The sequence below is a fragment of the Equus asinus genome, unplaced genomic scaffold (genome assembly GCF_041296235.1).
Source record: "Equus asinus isolate D_3611 breed Donkey unplaced genomic scaffold, EquAss-T2T_v2 contig_193, whole genome shotgun sequence".
In the NCBI taxonomy this organism is placed as follows: Eukaryota; Metazoa; Chordata; class Mammalia; order Perissodactyla; family Equidae; genus Equus; species Equus asinus.
Genome location: NW_027224842.1, coordinates 430,887 through 454,803, shown reverse-complemented (window position 1 = coordinate 454,803; position 23,917 = coordinate 430,887). Strand labels below are relative to the sequence as shown.

The 23,917-nt window shown below is 41.0% G+C and overlaps 1 protein-coding gene across 11 annotated transcripts in view; it reads right to left on the bottom strand.

Moving 5' to 3' along the window:
* Nucleotides 1–12,329: 12,329 nt before the first annotated feature.
* Nucleotides 12,330–23,917, bottom strand: part of LOC123284050 (sodium/hydrogen exchanger 9B2) — a 55,161-nt gene continuing 43,573 nt past the window's right edge. For 7 of the 11 annotated variants that reach the window (XM_070503465.1, XM_070503471.1, XM_070503464.1 and 4 more), the window contains 3 exons: nucleotides 19,248–19,356; nucleotides 15,547–15,683; nucleotides 12,330–12,660 (listed from right to left, as the gene is read on the bottom strand). In XM_070503465.1, coding sequence (XP_070359566.1) covers nucleotides 12,439–12,660; nucleotides 15,547–15,683; nucleotides 19,248–19,356 — 468 coding nt within the window. In that variant the 3' untranslated portion in view covers nucleotides 12,330–12,438. Of the gene's footprint in view, nucleotides 12,661–15,546; nucleotides 15,684–18,151; nucleotides 18,340–18,544; nucleotides 18,669–19,247; nucleotides 19,357–23,917 lie in introns of those variants that run through there. The other 4 variants (XR_011500259.1, XM_070503469.1, XM_070503468.1 and 1 more) reach the window with 4 other exon arrangements.

Here is a 23,917-nt window from a genome sequence, read left to right as displayed (position 1 = left end):
AAGTCCTTCTTGTGGAAGCTCTCTTCACTTTGCATTCTTTTTTTTTTTTTCTTTTGGGGGGTGAGGAAGATTGGCCCTGAGCCAATATCTGTTGCCAATCTTCCTCTTTTTGCTTGAAGAAGATTGCCACTGAGCTAACATCTGTGCCAGTCTTCCTGTATTTTGTATCTGGGATGCTGCCACACCATGGTTTGATGAGCAGTGTATAGGTCCATGCCTGGGATCCGAACTTGTGAACCCCAGGCCACCAAAGGGGAGTGTGCAAACTTAAGCATTATGCCACCTGGCCGGCCCCCAGGATGCATCCTTATCATAGCATCTACCCCTTCTCACAGCATCCACCTTACTACTGTAATTGCTTGTTTAACTATTATCATTCTTTTATTTGACAAATATTCACTGAGAGTCCGCTATGTCACTGGTACTGCATTCTCCTCTGCATATAGAATTTAGTCAATTCAGGGTATTGTGTAAGCACATAAGGTATGTGGGAGACGGTCCAAGAAATGTCTCTTAATGACTTGCATTTCCATCTATTTCCCTACCAGTTTAAATTTCATAATCATTTCCGAGTTCTTTGAATTACCTAACACAGTGGATGGTAGATAAATATCTAATCTCATTAACTGTTGGATTTTAAACATATACAAACAATTTTTGCATTGTAAGAGGACTGCACCCAGCCATTACTTTCTACCTAGCAGAGTTTTTCTTTGATATCACTTTGGATATAATGGAGTGTAAACACTTAGGCAAATTTCTGCAGTGAAAAACGTGAGCCTCAGTATCAGAACAGTGTAATAATGCTGCCGCTTACTAGGCTGTGTCCATGGCCAAGAGCCTTAACCCCTCTGAGCCTCAGTTTCCTCATCTGAAAAAGTTAGTTACAAAGTCAAATGAGATATGAGAAAATAAAAGCATAGCACAAAATGTAAAGGGCTATCCAAATGCCATTATTACGATTGTTATTAGAGTGAACACAGATCAGGCCTCCCTGTCACTGGTCATCCCAGCTCTACAGGCAACGAGATTTCCAAATCTCATCCTTCACCTTCCCTTTATCATTTAAGAGGTAGGCTTCTGTACTTTAATAAACACATATTGATGGAAATGGTTAAAAAAAAAACACCCCACAACACCAGGAAAACCAAGCCAAAAAATTTAACAAGTAAATATTAAAGGGACAAGAGAGACAGAAGCACCAGCCTATGAAGTCTAGAATTTGGATATATGGACCAAAAAAAATCAGGCCACAATTACTTTTTTATTTTTATATTAACTAGAAGGGTAAGTGGCACAAAAGAGTAATGATCTGAATCACTTCTCAGTAAAATGGTAACCCACTGAGCTGCAAAGTCAGGAGATTGGGTTCAAGAACTAGTTTAGCTACGAACCTAACCACTAATCCCCAGGCAGTCTACCCACCCCACACTCTGGTCTTTCAGCTCCTGATCTCCTTGGCTCCTATCATCTTTTTTTCCACCCTATCTCAGCCACACACTCAGAAGGCCACAAATATCAAATGGCCACTCCATCGAGCCCAGCGATGCTACCATGCTCCTCTAGTATTACTATATACTGAATGTTTGTGTCTTCTCAAAATCCTTAGGCTGAAATCCTAACCCCCAACGTGATGGTGTTAGAAGGTGGGGCCTTTGGGAGGTGATCATGTGATGAGGGCAGAGCCCTCACGAATGGGATTAAGGCTCTTATTAAAAGAGACCCTGAGAGCTCCCTTGCCCCTTTTGGCCATCCATGGACCAGGAATTGGGCCCTCAGCAGACAGCAGATAGGCTGGCACCTTGATCTTGGACTTCCTAGCCTTTAGAACTGTGAGAAATAAATTTCTGTTGTTTAGGGGCCAGCCCCAGGGTTGAGTGGTTCGGTTCGTGTGCTCCACTTCAGTGGCCTGGGGTTTGCCAGTTTGGATCCTGGGTGTGGACCTATGATCAGGCCGTGCTGTGGCAGCATCCCACATAGAAGAACTAGAATGACCTATGACTAGCATATACAACTATGTCCTGGGGCTGTGGGGAGGAAAAAAGATAAAAGGAGGAAGACTGGCAACAGATGTTAGCTCAGGACCAATCTTCCTCACCAAAAAAGTATACTTAGAGAAAAAAAAATTCTTAAATTTCTGTTGTTTTATAAGCCTATGGTATTTTTATAACAGCGTCCCAGACTAAGACAAGTATGATTGCCTTCTGTCCTCCCAATGATTATTTTCTACTTTCCCTTTGCCCCTTAAACTGCCTACCCAAACATCCCTAGTCTCCTCTTACTGATCATGCTCATAATTCATTGAGAAAAAGTGAATCAATATCAGGCAGAAACTCTCTCACCTTCTAATCACTGAATCTACCCATCCACCTGCATCTCTACTTATACTCATTACCTTTCTTCCTATTACTGTAAATTTTATGTTCATATTTCTAAGCCAATACTTCATACAAGTTCTTTGGATCCTATTCCTTCTTGTTTCCTCAAAGACTTTACTCCTCTAATATACACATTCTCTGTTATACTATAATTTTTCCCCCTCTCTACTGGATCGTTCCCATCAGCCTTTTTATCCCCATCTTTAAGACCCTAATTTGACCCCACATATTCCTCTGTTACCTCCGTTTCTCAACTCTTCATAGTAAAGTATCTTGAGAAGTCTGTGCTATGTCCATTTCTTCACGTCACGTTTCGTCTTCATTGTGCTTGTCAGAGCACATCACCATATGTTGCCAAAATCCAATGGTCAGATCTCTTTATTTACGTGACTCTTCAGCATGTTTCAATACCATTGGCCATGCTTTGTTGTCTTGGCTTTTAAGTCATCATACTCTTCAGGTTTTCTTCACCAGATACTCCTTCTCCATCTCCTTTGGTTGCTTCTTTTCCTCGGCGTTACCTCTGATCATTGGAATACTCTACAAACACACTTTCTCTAGGTAGTTTTTCCTACATGCTGATGACTCTCAACTTTTATCTTTCGTCCCTTACACAGAACTCGACTCCCAAATTACTTTAGATTTCTAATAAGCACATCAAACTTAAGGTGAGCAAAACAAGAATATACCCCCCCACACACACACACACTATTTCTTCCCTAGTCTTTTCCATTTGGTAAAGGGCACAACCATCCACTCAAGCTCAAGATGAAAATCAGGAGCTCCCCTTATTTTTCTCACCTCTATATTTAAAACATCATCAAGTCTGTAGGCTCTGCCTCCAAATCTATCTCACAGTCATCTACTTCCTACCACTTTAGCCCAAGCTACTGTCCTTCCTTCCCTCCTGGATTACTGCAAGTGTCTTCTGCTACTAATCTGCTCCCCATCCCTATGACCCATTCACCACATGACAGGTGGAACAAACCTTTTCATAAAGTAATCAGATTACTCCCTTCCGAAACACTCTGTACTAGTTTCTCATCACACTTTACATACATTCCAAATGTATACCATGGGTATATTGCCATGGCTGATTCAGAGCACTACCTGATTTCGCCCCTCCCTATCTCTTCATGCTTATCCTGTACCGCTGTCTCTACATTCCAGCTACAGCGGTCTTTATGATGTTCCTTGAAAGAGTCAAGCTCTTTCATACCTTACGGCTTTTGCAATTGAAGTTCCCTTTACCTGAAATCCTCTGGCCCCAAATGTTTCTGTGGCTGGCTTTTTTTAAAGATTTTTTAATTTTTTCCTTTTTCTCCCCAAAGCCCCCCGGTACATAGTTGTGTATTCTTCGTTGTGGGTTCTTCTAGTTGTGGCATGTGGGACGCTGCCTCAGCGTGGTCTGATGAGCAGTGCCATGTCCACGCCCAGGATTCGAACTAACGAAACACTGGGCCGCCTGCTGCGGAGTGCGCGAACTTAACCACTCGGCCACGGGGCCAGCCCCTGTGGCTGGCTTTTTTATATCACTGAGGCCAGCACAAATGTCAGCTCCTCAGAGAGGCCTTCCCTAACCAATCAATCTAAAGTAACCCCTCCCCTAGTCTTTCTCACTTCACACGGTTTTACTTCTTCACTGCACTCACCATTATCAACACTTCCTTGTTCATATATTACCTGTTTATTTTCTATCTTTGTTCACCAGAATTTAACCTCCATGAGAACAGGAATCTTACCAGTCTTCCTTACCGTTGTATTCACAACGCTTGGCAAAGCAGTAGATTCCTTAAAAAGATGTGACATATGCCCATCTCTGAGCAAGTCACTCAACTTCTCTGACTCATATTTGTGGGGCTACTATTGCTAGACTTAGCTCTGGGTGTCGGGATTACAAAGGTGAATAAGGCATGGCTCCTTGAGAATCTTATCCATTTATCTCTTCAACAAATATATACTGAATGCATATTTTACTATGTTCCAGGTCCTGTTCAATGTCATTATGTAGTTCCCTCTTCAGTAAAATGGAGTTTTGTTAACTAACTCTATCTCACAGAGTGTATAAACAGGATGAGTATGAAAATTATGCACAAAAAGAGGACTGCTATCAAAATGTTACCTTATATATTACTATCCCTGCACCTGCCTCTTTCTTTTTGTCTGGTAATGGGCAGGAGCTTATGACAAGAGAGAATCAACTGACAGAAACACAAGTATAAATTCTGGTACTCATAGAAAGTAACAAATATGAATAGCATTTCATAGGTTTTCATAATGTGCCAAACGACTAAGACGTTTGGCGCATTAATGTTTTAGATGTGATAGTAATCTGTTAATTTTCTGCATTTGTATTGCACAAATAACAGTTCTATTTACCTCCCTGCGAAAAACCAGGGAGTAGGGTGTGGCCTCCCTCAGTGCCACCGGGCCAATCGCCCTCTCCATCACTGCGTCTGATCTGTCACAGACTACAGGGCACACTTGGAGGGCGTCAGGGGCCTGGCGTGGGCCTGCAGAGCTCTTGGGCGGCCTCCTAAATGATGCGCCTGACACACGGTGCATGTGCAACAGCTGTCCCATCCTCTAAACGCACTGAGCTACAGCGCGGTCCACTGTGAGAAAGCCAACACCGGGAGCGGGGCAGGGTGAAGGAGCACGGAGGAGCGCTCTCCCTGCATCAGCAGCCAATCCTGGGCCACGTCTCCAGTCACAGGCGCGCGTGAAGGCTCCTGTGCAGGTATTCACTATTTGTACAACAGGCTGCGCTGAATAAAATGGATTGTGCGGTCTGGACTGACAGACCCGCTTTTTTCTTACTTGTGAGTACCTGTAAGACGAGAGAGAGGAGGCAGCGAACAGGAGCAGCGATGCGAGGGACGCGAGGGCGTGAAGGACCGAGTCGGGGGAGAGGAGGGGTCCGCGGCTGTGCCCCGCGTCATGGGGAGAAGACGGGCGCTCCCTCGAATGGAGGGGGAGCGGCGTTCCCGCGGCCGCCGGAAGGGACCAGCGCGGGGGACGAGGCGCTGGTGCCCCGGGGCCTGGAAAGGGGCAGTGTCGAGAAAAATGGACCCTACCTACAATTCCTTTAGCATCCCCCGCCGCCCCAGGAGCGGCCCTGGCACCCAGCAACCGCCGCGGAGACCGCGCGCCGCTCTGGCAGAAGCAGCCAGGAGCGGACCTCTGCGAGGGTCACGGGGCCAGGCTGAAGGCCGCGGGCGCGGCGGGGGCGGCGGGGCGGGGCGGGGCGGGTGGCGGCGGCGGGGCGGGGGCGGGGCCTGAGCGGGCGGGCCGGCCGGCGGGGCAGGGGGCAGGGGTCGGGGGTCGGGGGTCGGGGGCGGGGCCTGAGGGTGCAGGCCGGTGGGGGCGGGGCGGGGCTGGCGGCGGCGGCGCCTTCCAGTGGCTTGGCGGCCGCCTCGGCTTGCGGAGGCGTGGGTTCCAGGATCACCTGGGACCGCCTGATGTGTTTTCAGTCTTTTCTGACTATTGACCTACTGGGTTATACAAGTCCAGGGACAGAGTTGACGTCACAGAGCCCGTTAGCCAAAAAACAGCGCCAGGGGCTGCACGTGCCAGAAGTAATTTATCAAAACTCAGATCGTATTTCCCCTTAAATCAGCTTAAGTATAGTGCAATCGTAAAAGGGCATAGTCTGTGGGGTCATGACCGTCAGGGTTCAAAGTTCAGCGCTGCCACTTTTTAGCTATGGGACCACCGGCAATTACATGATCTCTTTGAGCTTCGGTTTTCTCACTGTAAAGGATGTGGTGGTGAGAATAAATGAATTGATACCTGGCAAGTGTCTGGAATAGGGCTTGGTACAAAGTAAACACAATATCCTGTTATCAGTATAGAACCTTTGGCTTTTCCCCCCTCACAAAATAACCTTCATAGGAAACAAATGAAAGCAGAACTGCTCTGGTTGAAGGTGGGCCCAGAAGCCTTGATTTCTCAATCCCAAAGGTTGTCTATAAGGTTCCTCTAATGGAATCTCCAAGCTTCCTAAAATATAGACAAAAACAACTATTATGGGAGAATATCCAAACTTCTTAGAAGGACAAACTGCTCTTTTGTATCTAATTTTTCTTGTGATAATCCGAACTTTTCCTCCTGCAGACAGTACTCCTTTTTGCCTCTGTGTTTTTTCTAGTTTGTCTATCGGCAGTGTTCTCTTTCTCCTTTTCCTATTTATCACTTAAGGTCTGATTCAGATTACAACTCTTTCTTGGGTGACAATGAGAAATTCTCTTTTCATTGTAACCCCCTCCCACCTTCAGCATGGTGTAGACATCTCAGCAAAGATGGAAAGTTATTTTCCTCCTTGTTTTAGAAGAGTAGACAAAGTCTTTTGTGCTTATAGGGTTAAACGCTTTGTTCTCATGGTAGGGAAAGGGAAAGCAGGTAGATCCCCAAGGATACTGGGAGGAAGGACCTTTGAGAGAAGTCCGATGACCTCCAGGGCACGGCTCTGTGCCTCAGATGCAGTGGACTGCTGGAGGTGAAGTGCTTCCGGGTCCATCTAAAGAAGTGAAGGGCACATCAACAAATGGCGTTTTGGAATTCTCACCAGGTCAGAGGGCTCAGGCCAGATTTGAGTTAGTCAACTAACACTTGTGATGTTACTTGCTCCCAAAATGGCATGAAGCAATTCCCACCTGCTACGGAGAACTACAGAAATTATTCATATAGAAATACGTTCAGAAATGTTTAAAAAATAATGTCCTTCATTTATTTAAGGACAATGTGATGAACATCTAATAATGGATTAAACAACATCTAAAGAAACATCTGATATTTTTTCTCGTAAAAAATTAACAGCAACTTAAAAATAATTAAATTGTTTATATTAGCATCAATGCCACTGAAAGCAAAAAACTTCTGAGGAACAAGGAGAACCTTATTCATGACAGCAGTTTTCAATAAATTTAATATGATGAAAATAGTTTTTTTTTTTAAAGATTGGCACCTGAGCTAACAACTGTTGCCGATCTTTTTTTTTTTTTTTCCCCTGCTTTATCTCCCCAAATCCCCCCTGGTACATAGGTGTATATCTTAGTTGCAGGTCCTTCTAGTTGTGGAGTTTGAGACGCCGCCTCAATGTGGCCTGACGAGCAGTGCCATGTCTGCGCCCAGGATCCAAACCAGCGAAACCCTGGGCCACCGCAGCAGAGCACGCAAACTTAACCACTCAGCCACGGGGCCGGCCCCAAAAATAGTTTTTAAAATATCTTCTATATAAATGGTTCTGTACTTCTGAAAGCACTTCAATAAAAATAGAAATTTGGCTAATGATATATTTGGTATGAATTAAGTGCCAATCTTCTCTTCCAGTCTTACCTCTCACTAATTCTATCAACCTTAAGTGTCAATCATTTACTATATCCTAAGCTTTACTGTTTTTAAACTTTGCTAATATACTGGCCCTCCACCTACTTAATCCTTTCTTCACCTTACTCCCTAATATTAACCCACCAATGCAAACCATAGCCACCCTTGAAGGTCCAATTCAAGTGTCATCTCCTTTAAGAAGTTCCCCTCACTCAGACTCTGAATCCTTCCTTTGGATTACAGCTATTTGTACATATTTTATTTTCTTGTAAGGTTCTTGGAGGCAAGTATCATGTCTCATTCATATTTGTATTCCCCACAGGGTCAATCTCCCAACTAGAATACAAGTTCCACCAAACAGAGCCCTTGACTATCATGTTCATCACTGTATTCCCCAGCAACCATAATGCCTGGCACATAGTAGGCATGTTATGAGAATATTTCGAGTGAGTGAATGAATGGATTTTAAAACATAAGCTCCATGAAGGCAGGGATTTGTCTGTTTTATTCATTGCAAAGTGAATATTTGAATATTACCAGGTGAATAAATGATTTTTTTGGAAAGCTTAGCATTCATTATAGACAACAAAAATTCTTCAATCTATATATCTTCACGGAACTCAAATATAAAGTATTTATGTTACCTTTCACCCAACTAATTCAGTGGATGATATATCTTTCTGAAAATAAGACACCTCCCAAAACTGTAAGAGCAAAATTTAAAAGAATCATAAAATGGGTGTTTACATTAAGAGTAGTTTCAGTTTTCTTCTTTGCACTTTTCTGTGTTCTAAATTTTCTGCAATGGAAATATATTATTTTGTAATCAGAAAAAATAATATTATTTTTAAAGAATGTAATGGATGAGATCATTTGCAAATCTATGGCTGAGGAAATTTTGAGGACACTCAAATCTCATCAGGGTTATTTGGAGTTAATACTTAAAGAGCTGAAACTTAGTCTGCTTAAAAAAAAAAAGAGCTTCTCAGAGGGAAGATGGATGACACCAGCCCTAGGAGAAAAGGGCACTGAAGAACAAGAATTTATTCTGTTTATCTAGCACCATCCTTGGAACTCTGACACCCCTGCTGTGGACTGAATTGTGTCGCAGCAAATTCTAACCTCCAGTGTGATGGTATTTAGAGGTAGGGCCTTTGGGAGGTGACTAGGTTTAGACGAGTCTTGAGGGTGGGGCTCTCATGATGGGATTAGTGTCTTATAAGAAGAGACCAGAGAGGCTGCACACTCTGCCCCAAACCCCTCTATTTCCCCACCATGTGAGGACACAGGGAGAGGAGGCTATCGGCAAGCCAGGAAGAGAGCCCTCATCAGAGCTTAATCGTGCTGGCACCCTCCTGTTGGACTTCAAGTGTCTAGAACTGTGAGAAAGTCAACGTCTGCTGTTTAAGCCCCTCCGTCTATGGTGTTTTGCTGTAGTAGCCCGCGCTGACTGAGACAGATGAAGCAGTCTAAGATCTGAACTCTTAAGTGGCAAGGAGTTTTCTGATACTGGAAGAGGATCTCCTGATTTGGTCAACAAACATTTATTAAATGCCTACTGTGTTCCATGCCCTGTGCAAAGTGCTGAGGATTCAAAGATGACCAAGGCAAGGCTCCCACCCCTAAGGGGCTGATTTAATAGGAGACAAACCTGTAAAAAAAAAAAAAAAAACTGAAAAAAGGTTCTAAGTCCTCTGACAGAAGTGTGTGTAGGGTACATACAGCCTTCTTTCAGGCACCCAGAGGTTAAAGTAACCCTTTCTATCTGTGGTTGGGGTGGAGTAAATTAGCTTGGTGGGAGTCAACACTCTGTATCAAGTTAACTCTGAGTTCACCAACCAAGTCAAGAGCTGTGACTTAGGATGTGGTGATGAACCTGAGACTTCACACGGTGAGCCCTGCAGAGGCCAGTACTGGACAGAGTCACAGAGATTTAGACAGTGGCCATCCACCGAGGAGAGGGAGGAAAGAGCTTGCTGCCTGCTGTGCAAAATGGAACACGCTATCGGCAGGGGCTTAGTGGGCTCTTCAACTATTTCTTCACACTGAAGTTCCATTTCTGATACTTCTTTGGGGACTTGGATATTTATAATAACATTCTCATTTACTTATACTAACTGTACTTTGTATAAGTTAGTAAGTATTCAAAGCCTGGTACTTAAACTACTGGTGAAGGTGGGAACGAGCGCTAACTGCTGCGCCCTTCGGTCTCACGTGCCCTTTGCTGTCCAGGTCCTCATCGTCCCCCATGTCCCAGCCGAGGCCACCCCCTGGATTAGCTGGGGGCTCCTGCTGCGAGCTCCCTAGCACTCCTGTACTTCTTGCCTCACAGCACTTATCACACCATTCTTCAATCTCTTGTTTAATTGTCTCTCTCTTCTATCAGACTGTCAGATCCTTAAGGACACGAACAATATTAGTCTTAATAATGTGCCTGGGTCACCAAAGCCCTTTAGTAAGTATTTGTTGAATGGATCTAGTTTCAGAGTCTGTGAAAGTGGAGGACCAGATGAGCATTCGGTTTATGGTACCACCAAGGGGCACCTAACCAACGAAGTGCAGTTTGAAACATCTGTCTGAACTTCGGCATGAATTAACCCAGTCCAAACTGACAGCACAAACACTAAGGGAATATATTACCATGGAGTAACCAGTGTCAGGCTGACATAAAAATTAAGCCTGTTAAGGCTTCATATTGTGTTAGCTTAATAAGAATTAAGCTAGTTTTGGACAGGGGTGAAAGTCATGGTGGCAGTGGCTGGAATGGTAGTCTAATGACGAGAGGAGTGGACAGGCTATATGCAGATCAGCTTGGTGGGATCAGAAGATTCTAATTCATTCATTTAATACGTATTTAATATCTCCTTCAAGATTAGCTTCAACTTCAAGTTCTAGATTAAAGAGTTTAGATGGGAAGTGATAAGTAATAAACGCTTCAGGTATACAGCATGATAAAAGGTGTAAACTGTATTTAAACATGATTATTCTAGCAACTAGGCAGGAGTTGACCTAGACTAAAGAGAAACTTACAGGTGATACACAAAAGCCAAGATGGTCTGTTGAATAAGTGGGATAAAATACGACCTATGCAGATAAGCCTTTCTTCTAATATCATCTCTGTTGTCATGTCACAACGTCTGAAATTCCTGCCACAGAAGTCAGTTTTTTGGTCAAAGGTACTATCTTTAGAAAGCCCTTGTTAACATGCAAGAACATGCTACTAAGTGATGGTAACACCCAATACAATGGTACCTCTGACTCCCAAATCTGATCTTTCCATCTTCATAGGAATGTGAATGTTTATTGACAGACACTTCTCAGCTTCCTCATAGCTGGGTGTGGTTATCACCAATAGAAGGTAAGAGAAGAGATGTGTCTAACTTCCTCACAACTTTCTTAAAAATAAATTGCTTGCCTTGGACTTTCTTTTTTCCTTCTTCCTGAAGGCTAGAAAGGAGACATGGGAGAGATCTACTTCCAACCTGTGTCCTAAGCTAGGGCGTGGCGGAACATCAAGACAGAAGGACACAAATCGGGGCTGGCCTGGTGACGCAGCGGTTAAGTTCGCACATTCCACTTTGGCGGCCCCAGGGTTCGCTGGTTCGGATCCTGGGTGCGGACATGGCACCACTTGGCAAGCCATGCTGTGGCAGGCGTCCCACATATAAAGTAGAGGAAGATGGGCACAGATGTTAGCTCAGGGCCAGCCTTCCTCAGCAAAAAGAGTAGGATTGGCAGCAGATGTTAGCTAATCTTCCTCCGAAAAAAAAAAGGACACAAATCTCAGTAGACCTCATGAGCAGAGTAACCCTGTCAGCATCGACCAGGCAGCCAGTTTCATGAGAGGTAAATAAATTTCCATTTTCTTTTAAGTACTGTATTTCTTGTTTCTTCATTATAGCAGCTTAACTTACCCTGATTAATATGATATTCTTGAGAGTGGCATAGATTTGAAAATTGGCTCTCTGTCACCTAGAGAACAGGAAGAGCCTGAAGACGTGGGTCACAAGAAACAACTAAGAAAGGGCTAGACCAGGGCACGTCTTAGCGGGAGGCAAACTCAGAGGGGCCACTGAAGTGGGGGACTCTGTGGAGCCAGGCAGGAAGTTGAATGAGGGCTTTTGTCATCCAAATAGGTGCAAGAGGAAGAGCCAATGAAGATACTTTGTGTACATAAAAATTTTGGTGGGGCCAATCAGTTACAATACTTCACAGAAAGGTAGTAAGAGGGGCAGAAATGGAGAAGAGGCAGATTAACAGGGAAAGCGAGGGGAGAAACTGATGAGAGATTACAATGTATTTAAAAAGAAAAGAGGATCCAAAAACAACTCAAGGCATGAGAGGCTAGGTGGCCACGCATCATAAAACTGTGGCGGCAACAGTCACTCAGAGCGAGCTGTTGGCCAGCAGAACGCCACACCGAACTCGGTCTTTCCCCTGTTAATCTGATATCGTGGTAGTACATTAAAGAGTATTTCTCCCCACACAGATTAAGATAATGATGGAGTGTTTGAAGCAAAAAGAAGAAGATAGAGAAATCAGGCTAGAAATGTAGAACATTACCACCTACATGGAAAGGGTAATGGCTGAAAATGCTGTTTAAAGAAATAACCACACTTTAAGTTCTGTTACATTTTAAGCTTAAATATTATATATTTCAATATCTATCTTGATAAAAGCAGCCTCTGGTACAGCTTTCTAATCATATATTTAGCATTCTCTCTTTTCACCTCTAAACTTCTTCAGAGGGCTCTCCTCGAACTTCTCCATCATTATTTTGATGTGCAGCTTTCTGGAGAAGCCTGGGGCCCAGCAAACCAATGAGGAGACTTCCAATTGGGGCTGTGATGAGGATGGACAAAAATGCCACTGTCAACACATCCATTCCATATTCTTCTAATTGTTTCTCTCCATGTGACCTTGCTGTGTCCAAGGCCACGGATCCTATTGCAGCCTGTAAAAGTTTAATGGTAAAGTTGGACACAGGCATATAAGACAGGCACATAGAAAAAAGGTGAATTATTTTATCATTTGCAAAAACAAACTGCTTGTTCTTTTGTTCAACTAAGAAAGTTCTTTCTTTCAAAGTGTACTGCAATTGGTTTTGGTATTCTGAAAATTCTCCTGCCCTGGCATGGGGAAGGGATGGTGATTCATATGTACTTAGTTGCAGAAGGCAGGGTTACAAAAATATCAGGCAAATATATTTCAAAACACAAGGTAAATACAGCCTCATGATATAATTGACTATAAGACGATTCTGTATACTAAATTCCTTATGAGTAAAGAAAGTCACTGGTCATCTCACTCTTTTATCTTCAGGAATCTGGAATTAAAAAAGAACAAGATGAAAAAGTGCAGTGAGCCCTGTGGCCGAGTGGTTAAGTTTGCATATTCCACTTCAGCGGCTGAGAGTTTTGCTAGTTTGGGGGTGGACATGGTACCGCTCATCAGGCCATGCTGAGGCGGCGTCCCACATAGCGCAACCAGAGGCACTCACAACTAGAATGCACAACTGTGTACTGAGGGGCTTTGGGGAGAAGAAGAAGAAGAAAAAAGAAGATTGGCAGCAGATGTTAGCTCAGATACCAATCTTTTAAAAAAAGTGTAGTGATACTTACTGGAAGATGGCAAAGTTTTAAATGAAAAAACATAAGAATATGTATTGCTATAGAGCTAAACTAATTGTTAAACATAAAGAAACCTGAAAGTGGTAGGCACTGTCAAAACTTGAAGGTAATCTTATTAGGTATTTGGTGAACTCTTTGCCTTAGGTCTTGGTGAAATGTTTTATTTAAAATTTCTCTACTGGGAAGTATTATGAAAACCTTCATTTTCTTTTAGAGGCAAAATGCCATATTAGTGCACTTGGGAAAATAATATATTAATCAATCTGGTTATTCCCTTATTCCACAAAACACAACAATGTTGTCCTCTAGGACAATGAATCAGAAGAGAGAATGCTGGTGTGGATGAGACACAATGGCAGAGACTACTAATTGCCCACAAATATCTGAATGCCCCTTTTCCCTTCTAAACTAGAACTCCTGAGTGTTAGCTGGTCACATTGCTGTCCAAACCAAGACTTTTTTTCATCCTTCTTTGCAACTAGATGAAGCTATATATCTAAGTTCTGGCCACTGAGAGGTGAGCAGAAGTGATAAATGCTACTTTTGGATTGTTCCCTGAAGAGAAATGGACACTTGCACATCATTCTTTTTCCCCTTCCCCCTGATGAGAAATGGTGAACTGATGGAAGGCACATGCTGAGGACAGTGTCACCCTGCCAGCTCTGGAGTGTCCATGCTGGACTGCTGGTGGGAGAGAAGGAAAAATCTATCTCACTTAGTCCCTGTATGTGAGGGCTCTTTGTTATTTCAGGTTCCTTGTACCATAACTAATTCAACATTTCAAGAATTCTTGGCAAGAACTGCACTCATTACAATGTATATTTCTCTTTCAGTTCTCCGTTGTGTGTGTATGTTTTGAGGTTTGTAGGTATGCTGATTTAAAATATATTGTGATTTAAAATATATTTCTTACAGCAGGTCATGGACCAAAAAGTTTGAAGAACACTAATATGGAAAAAAACATACAAGAAAGTCTTGTTTCTTAGGCAGTGGCAAAAGAAGAAAAAAGAAAATTCCATACAATACTTGCTTCACAGTACATACATTATTCACCACATCCAAGATAATTTCTCCTTATTATAAATTTGCTTTGACAGCAGGAAAGTGCTGTCTTTCAAATTTTAACCTTTAGAAACAAATCTTTCAAACCAAAGCTACTAGAGTAATTATTTTGATAGTTACCTAATAAAGTTACCAGAAGTAGTGTAGAAGCTGGAGACACTGAGGGAGAAACTATTCCACTTATTGTACCATATAAACCTCACAGTATTCTTAGCCATTATGTCCCAGACATCTTTCAAAGTCTGATGAAAAAAAAACTTCTCTGGGATAATGCCCAAACCTATAGCCACACCAAATCTGGCATATAGTTACAGAGCATACACAACCCTCAAAGTTTCCTAAATTAAAAATATCTGATTTTCATCTCATGAAATAGAAATTTACATATTTAAATAATTGCAAAATAATCAAGGATGCAACAGTTAAATCTTGTTTGCTATAATTAGTCTGAAAATATACAATACAATCAGGGCTATTTGCAACAAATGATAATCTATACAGTTCTAATTTAATTAGCAATTATAGGTATTCTACCAAATGCATGGTCAATAATTTCAAGCACCTGTTAGTGCCTTGTTAGAGTGCACAAATTTTGGGTCATGTGATTGAGACAACTGACAGGAAGTACAGCTAGTTTGAAAAATTTAATATTAACTAATAATCTAGGAAATCAATAAAGCATTTTCTGAGTTGTTTCTCAATAAATCTTTCTCCATTATATATAAAGACCGAGGTTGAGCATAACTGATCATCAATCATATTGACAGTGAAGTATTTCCAAACACTAACATGGGCCGCGCTATTTCTGTTTCACTCTCTTCTTAGAAGACATCAAAACGAAAAATCTCTAGGTGATTCAGAAAGCTCTGACTGATGAAAATTCAAACTCTTCCCTCCCTCTACTACTGCTTTCTAGTAACATAGGGATTTATTGGATTTTCAGTTGTACCCTGGAGATCTAAAGAAATTTAAATGAGCCATCATATTAAAGGAATCAGCATACCAAAAATAAAACTTTTAGAGTAGATTAGTAAAAATTCTTTTCATAAATCAAACTTTAGTTACTTTTGTTCACCAAATTTGGACAAGCCCTCTTATTCAAAATTTTAAGGGATCATATTGAAATAGGAGTTAAGATCCATCATTACCTGGACTGTGGCCTTTGGAAGCCATGCAAATGAAATAAATATCTTTTCCTTTATGTTAAAACCAGCAAAACACACCATCAGAAATGTAGTCAAAATTCGTATCAGTACTGCAATACCCAGGGTGGCAACACAAAGGCCTGTAAGAAATACTCAATTTTTAGACATAACGAAATACTGGGGAAGAAATGGAATCTCCTGATTATTGATTCAAAATTCTATCAACAGAAATAATCTAAAAACATTAAAAAATTAAAAAGACAAAAATGATTAGGCATAATTTGTCAAAACATCAATATTAAGGATCAATCAGACCATTTGTTTAAAAGAAGGTATTTGCCCTAAATTAAAGCCAGAAATTAACTAAATATATTTGAATTTCCACAAAGGAGATTTGAATGTTATTTATCTTATGCTTTATAGCAAGAACCACACTTTTTCCCATGTGTTTATTTAACAAGAATTTATTAAACTATAACTACGCATAACAGAATTTGGACTAGGTTCTGATACCCAAACACGCATAACGTACAGACTTTGCCTCCATGAACTCCAAAGTCAGAGGAAGACAGAAACATAAAGAACCAAAAGGTGAGTGCAGTGTAAATATACCGGTAAGAGGGCGCAGAAGAGAAAAAACTTAATATTTTCATCAAAGTGGTTGAGAATTCTTTACAGACGATAAGACCAGAGGTGATATTCAAAATATTTATCAGCAAGTATGGAGGCAATCAGGCAGTCAGAAGAGAGCTGGCTGGGCACTGACCAGTCAGAATAGACACTGGCTTCTACACCTGTTTCCCCATACTGGTGTGTGCACTGACTGCCCATCACCCTGGCTGATGTGTACAGCTACTTCGTTCAGTCCTTCAGAATCCTTTGCTGATAAAGGTAAGTTCATTCTGATTTGCAAAATAAGAGATTGTGACTAGGGCAAGGCAAGCTACCGGACCTGAGAAAGGCAAAGCTAAGGTGAGTACTAGGTAATAGGGTGGTTTTTGAAAAAGTAACATTTGTTGAGTTCTTGCTCTGTGCTAGGTTCTGTATTAAGCTTTAAATGCATCTCTTTACTTAATCTTTACAACCTGTGGAGTAATTATTCTCACTTTACAGTTGAAAAAAAATGAAGATCAGAAAGGATAAATAACTTTCTCAAGTTCAAGAGGCTGGTAAAACACCAGACAGACATTGCTTGATGCTCTATTGTGAATCTGCAACATGGTTTCTTTATGAAAAGGTTCTGTGGCTCTTTATTGGAGGGTATTTTTCCCAGCGTGGTAGATTTTCAAAAGTATTTGTTGCCTTAAGTACAAGATACAAAAGGGACGATCCCATTCCCAGGAGGGAGCAGTCTGGGGAGGATGATGAGGAAGCCTTGGACACACTGAGCCTCAAGTTTTGTGGGATTTACAAGTGGTGATGTCCAAGCAGCAACTGGCTATGTTGAATTCGAGATAAAGATTTTGCAATTACATAGTTTATAATTGAAGCCACTGAGTGTAGCTGAGCTCAGAGAAATGATACCCAGCGTGAAGTGTAGAAATCTTTTGAAAGAACTTGGAGGAAGAGCAGCACTTAAGCCATATATAGTGTAAAGGAAGACTCAGAGGGCACTGGAAAATGTAAAAATTCAACGTAAAAAGTGTTGTAAAGAGGTCAATAGCGTCCAATGCTGCTGAGAGATCAAGTCAAGTCAAGACTAACACGTATTTCGTGTATCCAGCAATACGACCGTGGTGAGGGCGGGGCTGGTTGTGGAATGGGGCAGAAGCTGGGCTGAAATGTTCTGAGGGAGGGCATGAGAGTTGAAATGGAAAAGGGGGACACAGTTACCTCTTTAGAAAAGTTTGAAAAGAGGAAGAGAGAGAGAGAGTGGTAGGTGAGGGGGGAAGTGAAATGAAGAAGGGATATATATATATATGTATATATATTTATTCAAATTTTGACTGTGGTAAAATACACGTAAAATTTACCATCTTAACAATTTTTAAGTGTACAGTTCAGCAGCATTAAGTTAAACACTCACATTTTTGTGCAACCAATCTCCAGAACATTTTCATCTTGCAAAGCTGAAACTCTACACCCATTAAACAGCAAGTCCCCATTTCCCCGCCTAAACCCTGGCAGCCACCGCTCTCCTTTCTGTCCTTATGAATTTGACTCCTCTGGATGCCTCACAGGAGTGGGATCATGCGGGATTTGTCTTTCTGTAACTGGCTTATCTTACCCAGTGTAATGTCCTCAGGTTCATCTATGTTGTCACATGCGTCAGAATAGAAAGATACTATTTTAAGATAGGAGAGATTAAAATCTGTTTCAATTCTGCAGAAGAGAAAGCTGTGACAAGGATATCTGAAGATGTGTCAGAAAAAGGGGAGACTCTGTGTGAGATCTAGAAGGAGGTGGCAGGGATGGGATCCCTAGTATGGACGGAATAATACTGTGATGCAAGAAAAGAAGGAAATAATGAGTACAGGTCTTTCTTGATGTACGATGGGGTTACATCCTGATAAACCAATCATAAGTTGAAAGTCAACTTTAAGTCAAAATATTGTAAGTCAAAAATACACTTTGGGCTGGCCTGGTGGCATAGTGGTTAAGTTCGCACCTGCCGCTTCAGCAGCCCAGGGTTCCCAGGCTTGGATCCCAGGTGTGGACCTAGCACCGCTCTCAAGTCATGCCGTGGCGGTATCCCACATACAAATTAGAAGAAGACTGGCACAGGTGTTAGCTCAGCGACAATCTTCCTCAAGCAAAAAGAGGAAGATTGGCAACAGATGTTAGCTCAGGGCCAATCTTCCTCACCAAAAGAAAGAAAGAAAGAAAGAAAAAGAAAAAAATGCATTTAATACACCTAACCTACCAAATATCATACCTTAGCCTAGCCTACCTTAAATGTACTAGGAACACTTACATTAGCCTACAGTTAGGCAATCATCCAATACAAAGCCTATTTGATAATAAAATGTTCACTATCTTATGTAATTTCTTGAATACTTACTGAAACTGAGAAACAGAAAGGGTAGAAGTGTATGGGTCGTTTGCCCTCATGATCCTGTGGTGACTAGAGCTGCAGCTCACTGGCGGCTGCCCAGCATCTCGAGAAAGGATCATATGGCATATCGCTAGCCGGGGAAAAGATCAAAATTCAAAATTCGAAGTATGGTTTCTAATGACTGCATATCACTTTCATACCATGGTAAAGTCAAAAAATCCTAAGTCAAACCATCGTCAGTCGGGGACCATCTGTATACGTGTACAAATTAATTTTTGAGTATGGTACTAAAAGTCAACAGTTTTAATATGATGGCTTTTGAATGTATGAATGAATAAAAGAATGAATGAACAAACATTTCTATCCCATGGATACATATTATAGAACTGCCTAATTATCTTTAAAATTCTGGCCCTTGATCAGGACAAGCCTAGATGAACATTCTTATCGTTGGAAAAAAATTTTAAGGCCTGCATTTTCTTGATAGTAGTTAAGAGCGACACTTTTCTTTACAAGCAACAATATTTAAGGCATAAAATTTACTGTCTTAGATTGACAAACATTCTTTTCTAACCAACTGCTTAAAAGATCAGTATTAACTTTTTATATAATTGTGACAATGGGAACCACCAAATATAAACCTACTACAGATACTACAACTGAATATAAAAAGTTGATTTTAGCAAAAACACTACTTTGAAATTCTCACCCACAGTTTCTGGTCTGAGAGATGCAATAGATACCTCTGCTCCAATCAGTCCAAAGAGAAGGGGCTGGAAGATATCCCAGGCCACTGCAATAATCTTTTCAACCTCTGCCTAAAAGAAACACACATACACATACAGGGATTTTTATTATGTGAAGTTAGAAGATCTAAGAATTTTACTAATTTGAAATCTGAGTCAATTTGACCTGAGATAGGCTTTATCTATGTGGCATCTATAAATAAGAAGGTAGCTAGAATACAGCAAAAAATTGCATAAAGATACTTCTAACAGTTAAGGTATTACATAAGGTGCGTTGGTGTTGGTTTGCAAAAGGATGTTAACTATAAAGAATCTCATCAAGTCATCTCAGGAGGACTTCGACTTCTGAATACATGATGTGTGTGTCCATAATACTTAGTATTACTTTATAGTTAATTTTCACTCAACAATATGATTAAAAGATCTTGTAATATTTATACATATATCTAGAAATGCACCTTATTGCTGCATAATAATGTATGATATGGAAGTACCATAGTTTATTCAACCATTTCTTTATTAATAGACCTTTAAGTTGTTTCCAATTTTATTTTATTATAAAAGAATACTGTTTATGACTATCTCAAATCATGCACAAAAATAAAATTCCGGTATAGTGAAGTGCTGTGCCAGTTATTAACTTACTGCCCCTAGGCTCCAAATCCTCCTTTCAATTGTTGCTCTGCAGAAGATGGAGCCAGGGGCTGGCCCAGTGGCCGAGTAGTTAAGTTCGCGCGCTCTGCTTTGGCGGCCGCGGGTTTCGCCAGTTCGAATTCTGGATGTGGACGTGGCGCTGCTCAACAAGCCATGCTGGGGTGGCATCCCGCATGCCACAACTGGAAGGACCCACAACTAAAAACACACAACTATGTACCGGGGGGCTTGGGAAAAATAAAATCTCAAAAAAAAAAAAAAGAAGATGGAGCTGGACCCTTTTAAGTCTTTCCCCTTTGCTAGCTGGACCATATTAAATTTTGCCACTAGAGGGCGCCCAAGAGCTACTCCAAGAGGAAGGCGCTCGTCTGGTTCGGTGGCTCCTCCTAGCAGGATGCTTCCGCACCGGGTCCTGCAGCCCGGGTGGCTTCTCCAGAGCCAGGCTCCTAGGGTGTATGGCGGCCAGCAGCACTCAGCGGTCAGCAGCTGCCCCCAGCCTCCTCCTCGGGTGATTTCATAGCCAACTGCCCTGGGCAACATACCACCCCATACACCTTTAGAGGGTAGATTTCCAGCAACTTCTGCAGGCAGGGTACCATGGTGACTTCTCTGCCATCCAGTGAACCAAGGCTCTAACAAGGCTTGGATTCTCAGCCCTGGGTGCCGAAGTAGGTGGGGTGGGGTGGGGAGGTGGAAGCGGATGCTGCATCTCAGCCCTAGGGGTTTATAGCTGCTATTCCTATATTCTTTAGGGGCCTCTTTACATCTTACAAGACAATCCCTAGTATGGTTAATAATAAGCTTTCCCTATTCCAGTTACTATATGGTTTCTCATTCCTTCTAAGACCCTAATTGATATAAGTACTAACTTTATGACACACAATACAAAAACCCTTGGAAAAGATTGACATAATTGACTAGAATAAAACGAAAATATTTTGTGGCAAAAGAAACCATAAAAAAGGATAGGTGACAAACCAGGGGAAAATATCTGTACCATGTGTAACAGAATAAGGAGCAATATCCAATCAATAAGAAAAAGACATAGAACCTAATCGAAAAATGGGCAAGGCATACACACAAGTAATTTGTACCAGAAGAAACACAAGGGCCAAAAAACATGAGATACTAAAACTCAGTAATCAGAGAAACACAAATTAAAATGATATACCATATATTTTTTTTGGGGGGGAGCCATCATATTGGAAAAAAACACTAAAAAGTTTTAATAATGTCTAGTATTTATAAGACTGTAAGGAAACTCAGCAATTGGTAGGAGAGCAAATTGATAATGCTTTTTTTGTAGGGCAATTTAGCAGTGCCCTTAACAGTGTCTAAGAATTTACATTTAACAGATTTTTTCAATCAACTAATAAGAATCTATGTTTTTGAACGACATTTTAACATTTTTTTACCATTTTTACACATCTAAGGATCTATACTTTCATTTACGTACTCAGCAGTTTGACAAAGGAGGATTACCTCGTTTCCCTATTTTCTTAATTTTTGTTATTTCTGGTATGTTTATTAAGGTGAAGATTCTATTTCCTCTTAGTTTATAAATGTTTAAAGACACCGTATATGAGGGGTTGGTTGATTTATTTATATAGTTCTATTCCTATATCATTATAAAGTTATGTTTTCACATCGTAAGGAATCAGATCATGACTGAGGTTCAAATTCTGCCACACACCAACTGCAAGCCACTCGCCTCTCAGCACCTAATTTTCCTCATTTGTAAAATGAGAGGTTTACATTAGATAACGTCCAAGATCCTTTATCACTTAATGACAGTGAATCGTCTGCCAAACTAAGGTCCAGATGCCACCCTTCTACATATCTTTAAATTTTACTTTTTAATTTAGTTTTTAGAGTATATCATAGCTAAAGTTCAGACTTTAGCTGATATCCATAGTTGTAAAGAACAAAAATCAACTCTATTAATTTTAGGTTACTTAGCCTTCTGTTGCCATGACTAATGGCTTAACAGAAGTCCTCGAAAGTATTTCATGTACTGAGAACTCCAATGAAGGCAGAGGCATATTGAGTTTTCTCTATCAAATTGTTTTTATTTCTAAACTTGGACAAAGGCCACAATTTGGTTTTTTTTTTTTTTCTCGCTGAGGAAGATTCGCCCTGAGCCAACATCAGTTGCCAGTCTTCCTCTATTTTGTATGTGAGCTGCTGTCACAGCATGGCCACTGATAGACAAGTGGTGTACATCTGTGCCTGGGAACTGAACCCAGACCACCAAAGCGGAGCATGCTGAACTTAATCACTAGACCACCAGGGCTGGCCCCACGATTTGGTTTTTGATTGTAATACTGTAGACTAATTTAATATCAGACATGGCCCTATATATTGTAAAACTTAAAGATGAGAGAGGAGCCACAATGTACCTTCTTGTGGGTTTTTTTGTAACTTCAAAACTAAAATGAATCTGTTTATAAAGAAAATAGAGGGGCTGGCCCCGTGGTGTGGTAGTTAAGTTTGGCACACTCCACTTTGGTGGCCCAGGTTTGCAGGTTCAGATCCCAGGCGTGGACCTACACCATTCATCAGCCATGCTGTGGTGGTGACCCACATACAAAGTAGAGGAAGACTGGTGCAGATGTTAGCTCAGTGACAATCTTCCCCAAGCAAAAATAAAAAGAAGAAGATTGGCAATGGATATTAGCTCAGGGTGAATCTTCCTCAGGAAAAAAAAAAGAAAGAAAAAGGAGTCATCAAATAGGCTAAGTACAAAAGAAGACATGAGTTCAGAGGAATGAAGACTGTGGTGTCCACTGAAAGTTAAGGCCACTTTACCTATCTGTATGCACCATTAGTAAGAATCTTCAACAATGGAAATCACTTTCCTTTATGGACAAAAAGAGAAAGTTAAGAGAAACAGAAGTTTCATCATGAGTTAAATATCTACTTAAGCTGACACTTCTCTTCTTAGAGAGAAGATTTCAAGATTCAGAAGATTGAAAATATATCAAGAAAAACATCCTGTAGCTGTTAAAGTCATCAGAAGAAGCACTGCATTTGAAAACAGATGAAAAATATAGATGAAAAAGGCCTTAAAAAAGTGAGTGCATTTGAATACAATAATGGCAAGATTATAAGGAAAACCAAGCAGGAAAGTATGAGATAATGTCAGAAAACTACAGGCGCAAACAAAATTTTATAAAATATTGTAGCTTGTCAAAGCATAATTCAACAACAATATAGCTACAGCACTGAGTTTACAAGTGTTTTATTTCCATTTTCCCACATAATAGCCACAATAATTCTTTAGTGATTATTATTATTTTTTTCAGTGTACAGTTGAGGAAACTGAGTATTAGAGAAGGTAAGTGACTTGCTTGGGATTACACATCTAGACAGTAGAATCTCTGGGACTGGAATCCCAATTTCCATAGATTAAATTTTATGCTCTTTTTATTACATTGTGCTGCTCAGAGATAGTCATAAAAATTATTAGTGTGTTCTGACTAAGCACTTTGCCTTATATAGATTATTTCACTTAATCCTCCACTCTATGAAGTTGTTGCTATTATCATTCCCCACTTGAGAGATATGGAAATCGAAGACTGAGAAGTCAGATACTTTGTACATGGGCATACAGCTACTCAGGTGTAGGGCTGAGCTTAATCCAGGAAGTCTGAGTGCTCAGACCCTATGCTACACCATGGAACAAGGAGGAAAAGCAGTCCAAAACCTGGACTCATTGATTTGGTGCCTCCAGAAGTAGGGACTTGCCTGAGTACTAAATTAGAAAAGATATGGAGAGTGTCTGCCATATAAGTGATTCAATGAAGGTTTTTTTACCCTGTCTTTAGGAAATCATTTTCATATACTCAAACAGTGTGTTTTCATCCTGGCTCTGCCACTTATTAGCTTGGTGACCTTAGGCACTCTATCTACTATCTCTAGGCCTTGGTATCCTCATTTGTAAAATGGGTCTCATATCTACCTCTCAAGGTTATTGCAA